At 40.7% G+C, this 13,289-nt stretch overlaps 1 protein-coding gene across 1 annotated transcript; it reads left to right on the top strand.

The window, feature by feature from the left end:
• The first annotated feature begins 2,862 nt into the window (after positions 1–2,862).
• On the top strand, positions 2,863–12,227 carry LOC139368744 (bactericidal permeability-increasing protein-like). The gene is made up of 17 exons (XM_071108043.1): positions 2,863–2,915; positions 3,107–3,216; positions 3,310–3,421; positions 3,679–3,807; positions 4,245–4,400; positions 4,488–4,551; positions 4,670–4,730; positions 4,827–4,918; positions 5,083–5,259; positions 5,899–5,958; positions 7,092–7,259; positions 7,368–7,435; positions 7,521–7,563; positions 7,755–7,818; positions 8,029–8,105; positions 9,308–9,390; positions 11,617–12,227. Exons 2-17 carry the CDS (start codon positions 3,117–3,119, stop codon positions 11,657–11,659), a joined length of 1,497 nt encoding a protein of 498 aa, XP_070964144.1. The 5' UTR covers positions 2,863–2,915; positions 3,107–3,116; the 3' UTR covers positions 11,660–12,227.
• The last annotated feature ends 1,062 nt before the right edge of the window (positions 12,228–13,289 follow it).

The raw sequence follows: 13,289 nt of genomic DNA, 5'->3' as shown, positions 1-13,289 counted from the left end.
GCTTCTAATGTTAACATGCATGGAGCCAAGGCTATTACGTTTACAGAAGTCATCAAAAGAGAGCGCCTCGGGAATAGGAGTGGTGCTAGGCACTGCAGGACCTGGATTCACCTCTATATCACTAGAGGAACAGAGGAGGAGTAGGATAAGGGTACGGCTAAAAGCTATGAGAATTGGTCGTTTAGAACGTCCGGAACAGAGAGTAAAATGAGGTTTCTGGGGGCGATAAAATAGCTTCAAGGTATAATGTACAGAGTATGTGAATGGTTTGTCCTCTGACAAATCAACTGTAAATGTCGGTGTTCCTCAAGGTTCCGTTTTAGGACGACTATTGTTTTCACTATATATTTTACCTCTTGGGGATGTTATTCGAAAACATAATGTTAACTTTCACTGCTATGCGGATGACACACAGCTGTACATTTCAATGAAACATGGTGAAGCCCCAAAATTGCCCTTGCTAGAAGTATGTGTTTCAGACATAAGGAAGTGGATGGCTGCAAACTTTCTACTTTTAAACTCGGACAAAACAGAGATGCTTGTTCTAGGTCCCAAGAAACAAAGAGATATTCTGTTGAATCTGACAATTAATCTTAATGGTTGTACAATCGTCTCAAATAAAACTGAAGGACCTCGGCGTTACTCTGGACCCTGATCTCTCTTTTGAAGAACATATCACGACCATTTCAAGGACAGCTTTTTTCCATCTACGTAACATTGCAAAAATCAGAAACTTTCTGTCCAAAAATGATGCAGAAAAATTAATCCATGCTTTTGTCACTTCTAGGTTAGACTACTGCAATGCTCTACTTTCCGGCTACCCGGATAAAGCACTAAATAAACTTCAGTTAGTGCTAAATATGGCTGCTAGAATCCTGATTAGAACCAAGAAATTTGATCATATTACTCCAGTGCTAGCCTCTCTACACTGGCTTCCTGTCAAAGCAAGGGCTGATTTCAAGGTTTTACTGCTAACCTACAAAGCATTACATGGGCTTGCTCCTACCTATCTCTCTGATTTGGTCCTGCCGTACATACCTACACGTACGCTACGGTCACAAGACGCAGGCCTCCTAATTGTCCCTAGAATGTCTAAGCAAACAGCTGGAGGCAGGGCTTTCTCCTATAGAGCTCCATTTTTATGGAACGGTCTGCCTACCCATGTCAGAGACGCAAACTCGGTCTCAACCTTTAAGTCTTTACTGAAGACTCATCTCTTCAGTGGGTCATATGATTGAGTGTAGTCTGGCCCAGGAGTGGGAAGGTGAACGGAAAGGCTCTGGAGCAACGAACCGCCCTTACTGTCTCTGCCTGGCCGGTTCCCCTCTTTCCATTGGGATTCTCTGCCTCTAACCCTATTACAGGGGCTGAATCACTGGCTTACTGGGGCTCTCGCATGCCGTCCCTGGAAGGGGTGCGTCACCTGAGTGGGTTGATTCACTGATGTGGTCATCCTGTCTGGGTTGGCTATACTCAGCCTTGTCTCAGGATGGTAAGTTGGTGGTTGAAGATATCCCTCTAGTGGTGTGGGGGCTGTGCTTTGGCAAAGTGGGTGGGGTTATATCCTTCCTGTTTGGCCCTGTCCGGGGGTGTCCTCGGATGGGGCCACAGTGTCTCCTGACCCCTCCTGTCTCAGCCTCCAGTATTTATGCTGCAGTAGTTTATTTGTCGGGGGGCTGGGGTCAGTTTGTTATATCTGGAGTACTTCTCCTGTCCTATTCGGTGTCCTGTGTGAATCTAAGTGTGCGTTTCTCTAATTCTCTCCTTCTCTCTTTCTTTCTCTCTCTCGTGGATCTGAGCCCTAGGACCATGCCCCAGGACTACCTGACATGATGACTCCTTGCTGTCCCCAGTCCACCTGGCCGTGCTGCTGCTCCAGTTTCAACTGACCTGAGCCCTAGGACCATGCCCCAGGACTACCTGACATGATGACTCCTTGCTGTCCCCAGTCCACCTGACCGTGCTGCTGACCATGCCGGTCATTTATGAACATTTGAACATCTTGGCCATGTTCTGTTATAATCTCCACCCGGCACAGCCAGAAGAGGACTGGCCACCCCACATAGCCTGGTTCCTCTCTAGGTTTCTTCCTAGGTTTTGGCCTTTCTAGGGAGTTTTTCCTAGCCACCGTGCTTCTACACCTGCATTGCTTGCTGTTTGGGGTTTTAGGCTGGGTTTCTGTACAGCACTTTGAGATATCAGCTGATGTACGAATGGCTATATAAATAAATGTGATTTGATTTGATTTGAGTCATCAGCATACATTAAAAAAAACTATAAAACAACATTTAGTTAATTTGTAAAGACATCACTCATATTTCATGTCTTGTTGGTTGGGAGCCGGTCCATGGGCCTCTTGACCAAATGTTGGTTAAAGCCAACTGGACACTTCGGGGACTGTTGAGAAAAAAAATGTTACAAAATAATATTCTTTGTAAGCCTAATAAATAAGCCTAATGTCACAATTTAGACGCTGGGTTGACGCACTATTATTCTGTTCAGTTGTTATTTGGATAAATATCTGCTACTGTATCTCAACTGGAGTGTGCTAGCTTACTCCAAGCTGGAGGAAGACAACGAGTAAAGAGGGAGGCCTTATTTCATAGAACATTTATTTGCTATGAGCCTTCTCTTGATTCTACTAAGCACTGCTATTAAAACGTGGAGATTATAAAGCAGACCAAAAGAAAAGTTTAACAGTCATCAGACATGGAGAGTATGTTTCCTGTTTTTCACACTCTACTTAGCAACAGTATATCTCAGCACCACTCACCAAAGGGGATAGGTGTTCAGCAGTTTCACTTTACAATGAAACAGGAAGTTAATAGACTATATATAAATATCACATGATTTGAGCACAGTCCCAAATCAGACCTACAGCCATCTATCTACACTAGAGCTAATAATCAACCTAGGTAAAATTCTTCCTTTTATTGTACATGCATAAATCTATAGTCTGTATGTATGTATCTCTTATGCAAATCATGTTAACAAAATTATCTTTATTTGCTGATTTGCTGGATATAGTTGAAAAAAAAGTTGTTTATGGTATTTTATAAAAGCAGTACTATTTCAGAGGAACAACACTGTATATCTCTCCATATAGGGTGTTAAGCATGTTATCCCTCCTAATACTGCTGCTGAATCTTACCAATCATGCTTTTGGACAAAATCCTGCAATAAAGGCCATATTGTCAAATAAAGGACTTCAATATGGTAAGAAAATGCTATTTCCTCAATTGTCTTGAGTTAAAATACCAAACCAGAGAAATTGCATTTCAACAGCTACCTTATTCTTGTATCCTCCAGGGTCACACATTGGGGCTGATTGGATGCAGGAGAAGATAGGTAGTGTGATCATACCAGATGTCAGAGGTGGTGTTGACATTGGTATAGGAACGGTGCACTACGTCCTTGACGGGTACATGTTGTGGCTTTAATTTATGAAATTAAAGTAAACCATTACTGTTTATAATCTCAGAATAACATTTAACTTAATCATCATTAGTCAAAGAACCTGCTACAGACATTTTGTGCTTTGTCCTTTGGTGGCAAAGTACCAAGAATGAGTTTGAGTCTAATATTATAACATAGTCTCCGAAGATGTTCTATGATTTAAAACAGTGCTATTGACACAATGTGCACAACATTGACTGTCTCCACCAACCTTCTCTCTAGAATCTCAGTGTCTGGGTGTGATGTTCCAGAGCCTTCAGTGGAGTTCTATGAGGGCGTGGGACTCAAGGCTGTGATCAGTGGCCTCAGCATTTCAATGAGTGGAAATTGGCACACACGTTTTGGCATCATGTGAGTGACAGCAATCAGTTTCTGTTGTCTGATTGGTGCCTGTTTTTCTATTTTTCCATCTTTTAATCTTTCCATGCTATTGGATTATGAGGGTCAGGTACATTATTGATGTCTGTCTCCTGAAAAGGGAGAATCTTTGTTAAATGTACTGGTAACACAACTACTGGTGACACAAGGTAACACAACTACTGGTAACACAACTGCTGATGACAGTATAACAGGAACTGATACACTGATACACTAAATCTGTACAGAGAACAAACATATTATATCTGGGACCAGTCAGATAAGAATGAGTACAATAGTTCTCTCAACGGCTCTTCCTGTTTTCACATCAGAAGATTTGAGCTTTGAAGCCTGTTCCTTTTGTAATGACTTCAAAACGAATCAAATTTCTAAGAACATTATGTCTCGTTCCACTCTCTGTGTGTTTGCAGAACCGATGGTGGCTCATTTGACCTGGCAGTGTTCAATGTGGACGTGACCTCTGTGGTGCAGATAGGAAGTGATCAGAGTGGACACATTTCTATCTCCAGCGAAAACTGTGATGCCAGTGTCGGCGAGGCATCAATCAATTTCCATGGAGGAGCCAGGTATGTTTCAAAATGTATTTAGAGAGAGGGAGAGAAAGAAAGAGATTTATAATCATTATTATAATTTGGTAACCATTTTGTTAACAGTTTGATCTTCCAGCCATTTGTGAGCCTTTTCCACCATCGCATTAAAGCTATAATTGAGGAAAGAGTGAGTAAATTGATTCACTCATGATTTGTATTCCTTATACCAGTAAATGTTCAAATGATGTGGGGTATTTTTCAACTGACTGCATGACCATATAATGTATATATATCACTGCACCCAGATCTGCCCATTGGTTGAAGAGCATGTTACCGATTTGGAGCGACATCTATCAGAAATGCAAGGTATTGCAGTAGGGAGGACAAAGAAAGAAAATAGGCTTCACAAATATTCTTTCTACCAGTATTGTGGTGCTCATGGTGTTGTTTTTTTCACTACAGTGTCCTTCAAGGTCAATTCTGCTCTAGTTTTGGACGTCCCCCTCACTAACTCACCCCTCGTCGATTCTATTAGCCTTGGTCTGGATTTGAAGGTAGCTTTACCTGATGTGAATGGATACAACATAACCCAATATGATTGTGTTACATGAAGAAAATAGTGTGGGGACTGGGGGTATCATACTTTGCATCAGTAACAAATGGTGTATTTTTTAAAACTCAGGATCCTTGCTCAGATTGACTGATTTCTGTGTTCCAGGGTGAGTTCTACAGTGTTCAGAGTCACACAGATCCTCCTTTTAAGGCCGAGCCTTTTAATCTGCCAGAGGACAAAGGCCACATGCTCTCCCTGGGCCTGTCTGAATTCACTGTCAACTCTGCCTCCTATGCTTACTTCTCCGCTGGACTCCTGCAGGCCCAAATAAACGACAGCATGGTGTGTGTGCGTTTGTGTGTGGAACAGAAGTCCTTACAAGAATAGTAAAACAAGGAAAATTGCTATTTTAGGTTTAGAAGTTAGGTTTAGGGTTACAATTAGGGTTAGGTTTAGAATTATGGCAAAGGTTAGGGTTAGGTTAAGGGTTAGGTTTAGAATTATGGCAAAGGTTAGGGTTAGGTTAAGGGTTAGGTTTAGAATTATGGCAAAGGTTAGGGTTAGGTTAAGGGTTAGGTTTAGAATTATGGCAAAGGTTAGGGTTAGGTTAAGGGTTAGGTTTAGAATTATGGCAAAGGTTAGGGTTAGGTTAAGGGTTAGGGGTTAGGGAAAATATGATATTTAATGGGAATCAATTGTTTGGTCCCCACAACAACAAACGTAAAACAAACGTGTTTCTGTGTGTGTGTGCGTGTGTGTGTGTGTGTGTGTGTGTGTGTGTGTGTGTGTGTGTGTGTGTGTGTGTGTGTGTGTGTGTGTGTGTGCGTGCGTGCAAATGTTCATGTCTGTCTGTCTGTCTGTCTGTCTGTCTGTCTGTTTTTCTGTCAACTACAGTCATTTCGCTCCTTTTAATCTAAGTATGCAAACTGTAGAGAAACCTTCGTATTTAACCCTTCCCTTTACTGCCTCTATTTATCTCAGATCCCCAAGACCTCTCCTTTCCGTCTCAACACAACCTCCTTCGGGCCTCTCATCCCTCAGGTAACACCCAGAAAATCCTTGGCCGTTGCCAAAGGTAAAATGCATTCAGTGGCCAGTTTATTAGCTACACCAACTTAGTACCGGGTCGGACCCACCTTTGCCTCCAGAACAGCCTGAATTCTTGTCGGAAACATTCCACAGGGATGTTGGTCCATACTGACGTGATGGCATCACGCAGTTGCTGCAGATTGGACAGCGGTACATTCATACTGCAAACGGCCCATTCCATCTCATCCCAAAGATGCTCTATTGGGTTTGGCCAGCAACAATGTTCAGATACACAGTGGCGTTCAATCGTTGCTCAGTTGGTATGAAGGGACCTAACATGTGCCAGGAAAACATTCCCCACACCAATAACGTACCGTTGACACCAGGCAAAATGGATCAATGAACTCATGCTACTTATGCCAAATCCTGACTGCTATCAGCATGATGCAAAAGGAACCGGGATTTGTCAGATCAGGCAATGTTTTTCCACTTCTTAACTGTCCAGTGTTGGTGATCGCGTGCCCACTGGAGCTGCTTCTTCTTGTTTTTAGCTGATAGGAGTGGAACCCTGTGTGGTCGTCTGATTCAATAGCCCATCCGTGACAAAGATCGACGGATTGTGCGTTCCGAGATGCCGTTCTGCACACCACTGTTGTACTGCGCCGTTATATGTCTGTTTGTGTACCGCCTGTTAGCTTGCACACATTCTTGCCATTTTCCTTTGTCCTCTCTTATCAATGAGCTGTTTTCACCCACAGGACTGCTGCTGACTGGATGTTTTTTGTTTGTCGCACCATTCTCTGTAAACCCTAGACACTGCCGTGCATGAAAAAAGCCCAGGAGAGCAGCCGTTTCTGAAATACTGGATCCGACGTGCCTGGAACCCACGATCATACCTCGCTCAAAGTCGCTTAGGTCACTAGTTTTGCCCATTCTAACATTCAATCGAACAGTAACTGAATGCCTCAATGCCTGTCTGCCTGCTTTATATAGCAAGCCAAGGCCACGTGAATCATTGTCTGTAGGAGCGATCCATTTTCGTGAACGGGGTGGTGTACTTAATAAACTGTCAATGAGTGTGTATGGACAGTGTAGTTTTGCCCTTGAACAAAATCTTTCTAAATGCACTATTTCATTCCCCCCAGCTTCCCAAGCTCTTCCCCAACATGCTGATGGAACTGCAGGTGTATGCCAGGAACGTTCCAATATTTTCCTTCCAGGCTGATAAGGTGACAATGGAATTTCCAGGTGCTGTTAAGGCCTTTGCCATCCAGCCAAATGCTTCACGGATTCCACTGTTCAAGCTCAATGTTGTGAGTTAGCTTTTTTGGTTCAGGGTTCATGTAAATCCTTTTCAGTTATTATGTACTTTCAGAATGCATTCTGTGCAGGGTTAATTCCAATCAATTCTTCTCTTCCAGGACTCCATTTTTAGTGGGATGATACGCATTTCAGAAGAGAAACTCAAAGGCTTGGTGGAACTAAGCAAGTAAGATGAGTTTCAGTTCCACTTGAATTAAATAAATACATTTGATTTGTAAATTAATTGAGTAATACAACTCTCCATTTGCTAGTTTTACCCTGACACTTGCATCAAGTGAAGTGGGAACATTCCAGGTAGGATGCAAAGACACTGCATTACCTTTACAATGATATGGTGCACTGCTTAACCTCAGTACGCTGTGGGACGGTTTCTCCATTAGGCATGCTTGTTAGTCCAGGACTAAGCTTAATCTGTATCTGGGAAACTGGCCCTGTATGGATAAATAAAGAGCTACCAAATGTTGACAACGATCACTATTTTCCAGACTGCAGCCCTGGAAAAGTTTATGAAGCTGGGGATGAAGATTTCAGTGTTAGCTAAACTGAACGGTAAGTTCTGAAATGTATGCGGGAAAAAGAGCATACAATCCTAGAGTAGTACTACAGTAGGCCTATTCATGTTCATATTGAGCATATACACATTGTCAAACCACACTTCATCATGGTATTACCTTTTAACATACAAAACCATTGTGTGTAAACCTAATGACTGGACTGCTGAAATAGTTACCCTAAACTACTGGTTTTTGTTTGTTGCAGCCAAACTGGAGGAGGGCATTGTTTTACCCACCATGCACCACATCCATCTGGTTAACCCTGCGCTGAAGATCCAGCAGGTCTGATACCATGTATTATTTTATTGTGTTACTTTTAATCATTTTTTAGAAACTTTAAAAAAAAATCTTAACTCTTATTTTTCTTAAGACCGCATTGTTGGCTTGTAAATAAGCATTTTACGGTAAGGTCTACTACACCTGTTGTATTCGGCGCATGTAACAAATAACATTTGATTGGATTTGATCTATTAGTGTATCTTTTAAACCAGCCTCAATTAGTATAGGTTGGAAATCTGTAAATGTGTTTAATTTGCCAGTTTTGAGTATGTTTTGAGTATGTTTTGCCAGTTTTGAGTATTTTGAGTATGTAAGTGTGTGTCAAATCAAATGTTATGTTACATGCGCCGAATACAAATGGTGTAGACTTTACTGTGAAATACTTGCTTACGAGCCCTTCCCAACAATGCAGAGTTTAAAAATAAAATAGTAACACAAGAGGAATACATTTTTTTTAAAGAGAGTACCAGTACCAGATCAATGTGTAGAGGTGCGAGGTATTTGAGGTAGATATGCACCTGAAAGCAGGGTAAAGTGACTAGTTATCAGGATAGATAATAATACAAGTAAAATAAAGAACAGAGTAGCAGCAGCAACTGATGAGTGTAAAAGTGTGTGTTTATGTCTGTGCGTGTGTAATATGTATGTGTGTTATGTGTGTGTGTATGTGAATGTGTGTGGGTTTTGTGTAGGAGTGTCAATGTAGTGTGTGTGTGTGTGTGTGTGTGTGTGTGTGTGTGTGTGTGTGTGTGTGTGTGTGTGTGTGTGTGTGTGTGTGTGTGTGTGTGTGTGTGTGTGTGTGTGTGTGTGTGTGTGTGTGTGTGTGTGTGTGTGTGTATATATAGTTTAGTGAGTGTGCATAGGGTCAGTGCAGATAGGGTCAGTGTAGATAGTTTGGGCACCATTAATTAACTATTTAACAGTGTGTATGTGTATCTTTACTTTCACCAAAGTAGTTCTGGGAGATACACCAGAACTAGGGGCGGCAGGTAGCCTAGTGGTTAGAGCATTGGACTAGTAACAAGATTGAATCCCCGAGCTGACATGGTGAAAATATGTTGTTCTGTCCCTGAACAAGGCAGTTAACCCACTGTTCCTAGGCCATCAATGAAAATAAGAATTTGTTCTTAACTGACTTCCTAGTTAAATAAAGGTATAAAAAAGACAGTATTTTGGGTTCATTCAGATGTTTTTTTCTCCCACAGGGATTTGTGTCCATTGCATCAGACCTTGATGTTAAATCTGGCGAGGGAGAGAGCCTTTCTGAAGGGATTTACCATTACCGACTGTAGGTGGTGCCTGCTAATATCATTCATTATTATCCCAGAAAAAAATTATACATTACTAATTTCTTAATGTAGAACAGCAAGTAGCTACACAGTAACTAATTACTAATTAATGGTTACATTTTTGCACCTAAAACACCAGACGATTGTTATAGATTTTAAAACCTATTATTCAAGAGACAATTTTCAGCTTTGCCTAGTTTTCAGTTAATCAATTATCACAAGAATCACATGAAATGTACTGCTTCCCCTGAAATTACATTTGAGCAGTGCCCCATTTTGGATAACTCACTGATTAAAGAGAGGAACAAGACAACTGATTGCAGCTCACAATAAACCTGATTGCAACTCTGGACAATACAGCTGTGTGATGCAATACAATGAAACACCACATTAATACACTGAAAAATTGTTGTTTTACTAAAAGTTCATTTCTGTTTTCTTGAAGTGTTCGCTATGACAAGGTTTACAAGGCTACAGTAAACATGTAGTCCCCCAAGCAGTGCTTAATTTGAGCCAGAACAGGATCCGGCACCTCTCAGATTTGATTTATTTCGTTCAGGTGTGGTGTCGAAAAGATCCCCCCTGCCAGAATTCTCTCCCCCCCCTTCACGTGAACGCGCACACACTCAATTCTTAATTGTTGCAACTTGCATGCTAGTTGAGATGTCTGATCACGTTCGGCTCCGTTTCATTTGATTTTTGATGTCATTTTGATCGCGGGCAGGCACAAGTAATGTCTGCAGTTTTCGGTTTGGCTATTTGTTTCAAGTGTATTAGTCTATAAATAAATCTCTTTGCCAAAATTTGTCACCTCTCCCATCTCTTATTCGACTAGTAGTTGTTCTGAAAGGTTTATTGCTTGCCTATATTTTACTCCCTCCTTTATGTTTAATATAACACACATACATTCATTATTCATTTCGGTTGCCTATCCTGATGTGAAGTTTGTTCTATAGAAAGTATTTGACTGATGTGTGCCACAGAAAGTACTTGACTCTAGCTACAAAAGTAAGGAAACTAGAAGGGAGGGGGTGGGGGGGGGGGGGGGGGGGGGGTTGGCAAGGCTAGTTTCTTGCCTGCCAACCCCCCCTTCTATCATGGGACTGCAAGGCCTGGCACGCTTCAGAATCCATTTTGGTGACTAGTCACAAAAGGATGTGGTTATTTCAGCAATAATAGTTTTCAGAGGCCTCTACTGCTCTCTCTACCCATTCCTCAATCCCCCATCCCATCATGCTTTTCCCTCTTATGGCTTTTCCTAAAATGTTTTACAACTTTTCTGTTTTAGTTTTTAAGAATGTAGGTACAGTAGTAATAATAAAATAATAATAACAATAATAAATAAAACGTGTACTCTGGGCGAAATAAAAAGTTCAAATATATAAGTCAACGTGAGTGCATATCCATAATCACAGTAAACTGTTATAATAATAGAAAAAACTAAGAAAAAAATAAATACATGTATAATAATATAATAAACAAAACTATGACTGAATGTGCCTCCATGAAGAATCCCTCCCCAATAGGTCCCTTTTGTCAAGACTTCCTCCGAAGTCGCTCCCTCTCCTTGTTCGGGCGATGTTCGGCAGTCGACGTCACCGGTCTTCTAGCCATCGCCGATCCACCTTTCATTTTCCATTTGTTTTGTCTTGTCTTTCCACACACCTGGTTTCAACTCCATCAATTACATGTTGTGTATTTAACCCTCTGTCCCCCCCATGTCCTTGTCCGGTATTGTTTATTGTAAGTGCTTGTGCACGTTATGTCTGGTGTGCGTCGGGTTTTGTACCCATTTAATGATTGTTCTGGTTTCCGGTGAGTTTTTATTATTAAACTGCGCCGTTGGAAACACAGTTTTTGCTCTCCTGCGTCTGACTTCTCTGCCACCAGTACGTACCCCTTATACCTTTGCCCTCAATAGGACACCCCCAGCACCTCCACCATCCCCATCAACCTCCACCCACCCCTCAACCACAAAACACAATAATGACAATAATAATATAAATTAAAATACAAAATATTCAATATTCAATATTCGAAACAATTCAATCAACTTTACAAGTTTTACATGGAGTTCAATTCAACTACATTACAGTGATTCAATCCAACCTGCCTTTGTGTGTATCTTGGTATATATATTTTTATATTTTATATATGTACAGTACATATACATAAACATATTCATAAGACACTCAACTTATCTCTCATCTCTTTTCCTACATCAGATATGCAGGTGACATTTCCACCTGGATGACAGCACATAATTAGCAAGACGGAGATGCTCTTCATCCGAGGGAATGCCTGCCCATTCTCAGAAATTAGATCATCTGAGATGATCACGTCGTTTACATTCCAGTCCTTGTCAGCTCCATATTTGACGACTTCAACTCACACCCTGTTGGAATCTCTGCATTATCAGATTTGCCTCTGTTATTAATCTCTATATTGTAATCAAAAAAAGTGTTTCAAAATGCTGTACTTTTATTAATATAGATGTTCAGATCATTCTTGAGAAAGAAGGGGTGTAATATCTCCAGATGGGTGTGTGGTTGTCATGCCCTTGCCATAGAGAGACTTTTATTCTCTATTTTGGTTAGGCCAGGGCATGACTAGGGTGGGCATTCTAGTTTCCTTATTTCTATGTTTTCTATTTATTTGTGTTTGGCCGGGTGTGGTTCTCAATCAGAGGCAGCTGTCTATCGTTGTCTTTGATTGAGAATCATACTTAGGTAGCCTTTTCCCCACCTGGATTTGTGGGTAGTTGTTTTCTATTTTGTGTCTGCAACAGACAGAACTGGTTCGTTTTGGTCCGTTTGAATAAATTATCATGAACCCGTGCTGCGCTTTGTTCCTCTTCTTCAGACGAGCGTTAGTGGTGCCCTTCCTCACCCATGCCAAGAAGATGTTACTTCTTGTGGGGTCTTTGCCTTGAAAGTAAGTGCGAGATTATAAGTAATGTAAAATTAACCTACTGAAAGTATACGGACTAAAAAGCAAAACAGAACTGTCAAATTATATTATAGCTATGTCGTTGTATACTGGCGAATTAGAATCTTAAGTGTAACAATTTTGTTGGGGAAACAAGTGCCATTTGAATTTTTTTCCCCAGTTAGCTGAATGTGTTCTGGAGTCAATTGTCTTGTCAAATACGGACAAAGATAACATCATGTGAGAAGAAATAGCAGTCACACTCCTCAAACACTGGTATGTTCAATTTCTAATTTAATATAATTGTAGATTAAAAAAACATTTTACATTTAGATGGCCACTAAAACATGTATTTAAATAATTATGTTACAAGAAATCTATACTGTTCCATTTGCTCAGAAAAATACATGTAAAGATGTATAGACTACTTGACATTGTTTTGCCAGATGACCTGAGCCAACTGTGCCACTTCTGTGGGGAGGTGGACAATGAGGAAGACACTAACTGGGTAATTGCTTGTTCACTTCTTAAGGCACATTTTTAGCAGTATGAATGTGTATAAGCAGTCAATTTTCCAGAGGTAGTATAATCTTTGTCTGATAATGAAATAATTGTAATTCAAGAAAATGGATTTAATGTTAAATATATTAATTTGTCATCATAAAGTTGATTGTTTGTGACCGCTGCCCACGATGATTCCACTAGTCCTGTATGAAAACTCTCATCAATTTAAAAAAAAAACTTTATTTAACTAGGCAACTTGCCTAGTTAAATAAAGGTTTAAAAAAAACAAAAACAAATTATTATTAAGAACAATTCAGACTGTCTGCGTTGCCTGGTCAGGACGAGGTTAGGCTTGAGTTCCAGGTGACGGTATCACCTGAAACTTCCATAAAAAGTGGACTAAATGTTCAGTTGAGCTGTTGCCGCTTTCCAATATTTGTTTTGTTATTTATTGTCATTTTATTTC

This window comes from Oncorhynchus clarkii, chromosome 16 (genome assembly GCF_045791955.1).
Source record: "Oncorhynchus clarkii lewisi isolate Uvic-CL-2024 chromosome 16, UVic_Ocla_1.0, whole genome shotgun sequence".
NCBI lineage: Eukaryota > Metazoa > Chordata > Actinopteri > Salmoniformes > Salmonidae > Oncorhynchus > Oncorhynchus clarkii.
The sequence above is the reverse complement of the archived record's forward strand: the minus strand, read 5'-3'. Positions and strand labels throughout refer to the sequence as shown.

Bases quoted from the DNA above. Each gene is read 5' to 3' on its own strand.
- LOC139368744 (XM_071108043.1), top strand. From the start codon at position 3,117: ATGTTATCCCTCCTAATACTGCTGCTGAATCTTACCAATCATGCTTTT. The intron at 5,260-5,898 runs GTGTGTGTGCGT...TATTTATCTCAG, and splicing joins CCCAAATAAACGACAGCATG to ATCCCCAAGACCTCTCCTTT. The intron at 5,959-7,091 runs GTAACACCCAGA...CATTCCCCCCAG, and splicing joins TCGGGCCTCTCATCCCTCAG to CTTCCCAAGCTCTTCCCCAA.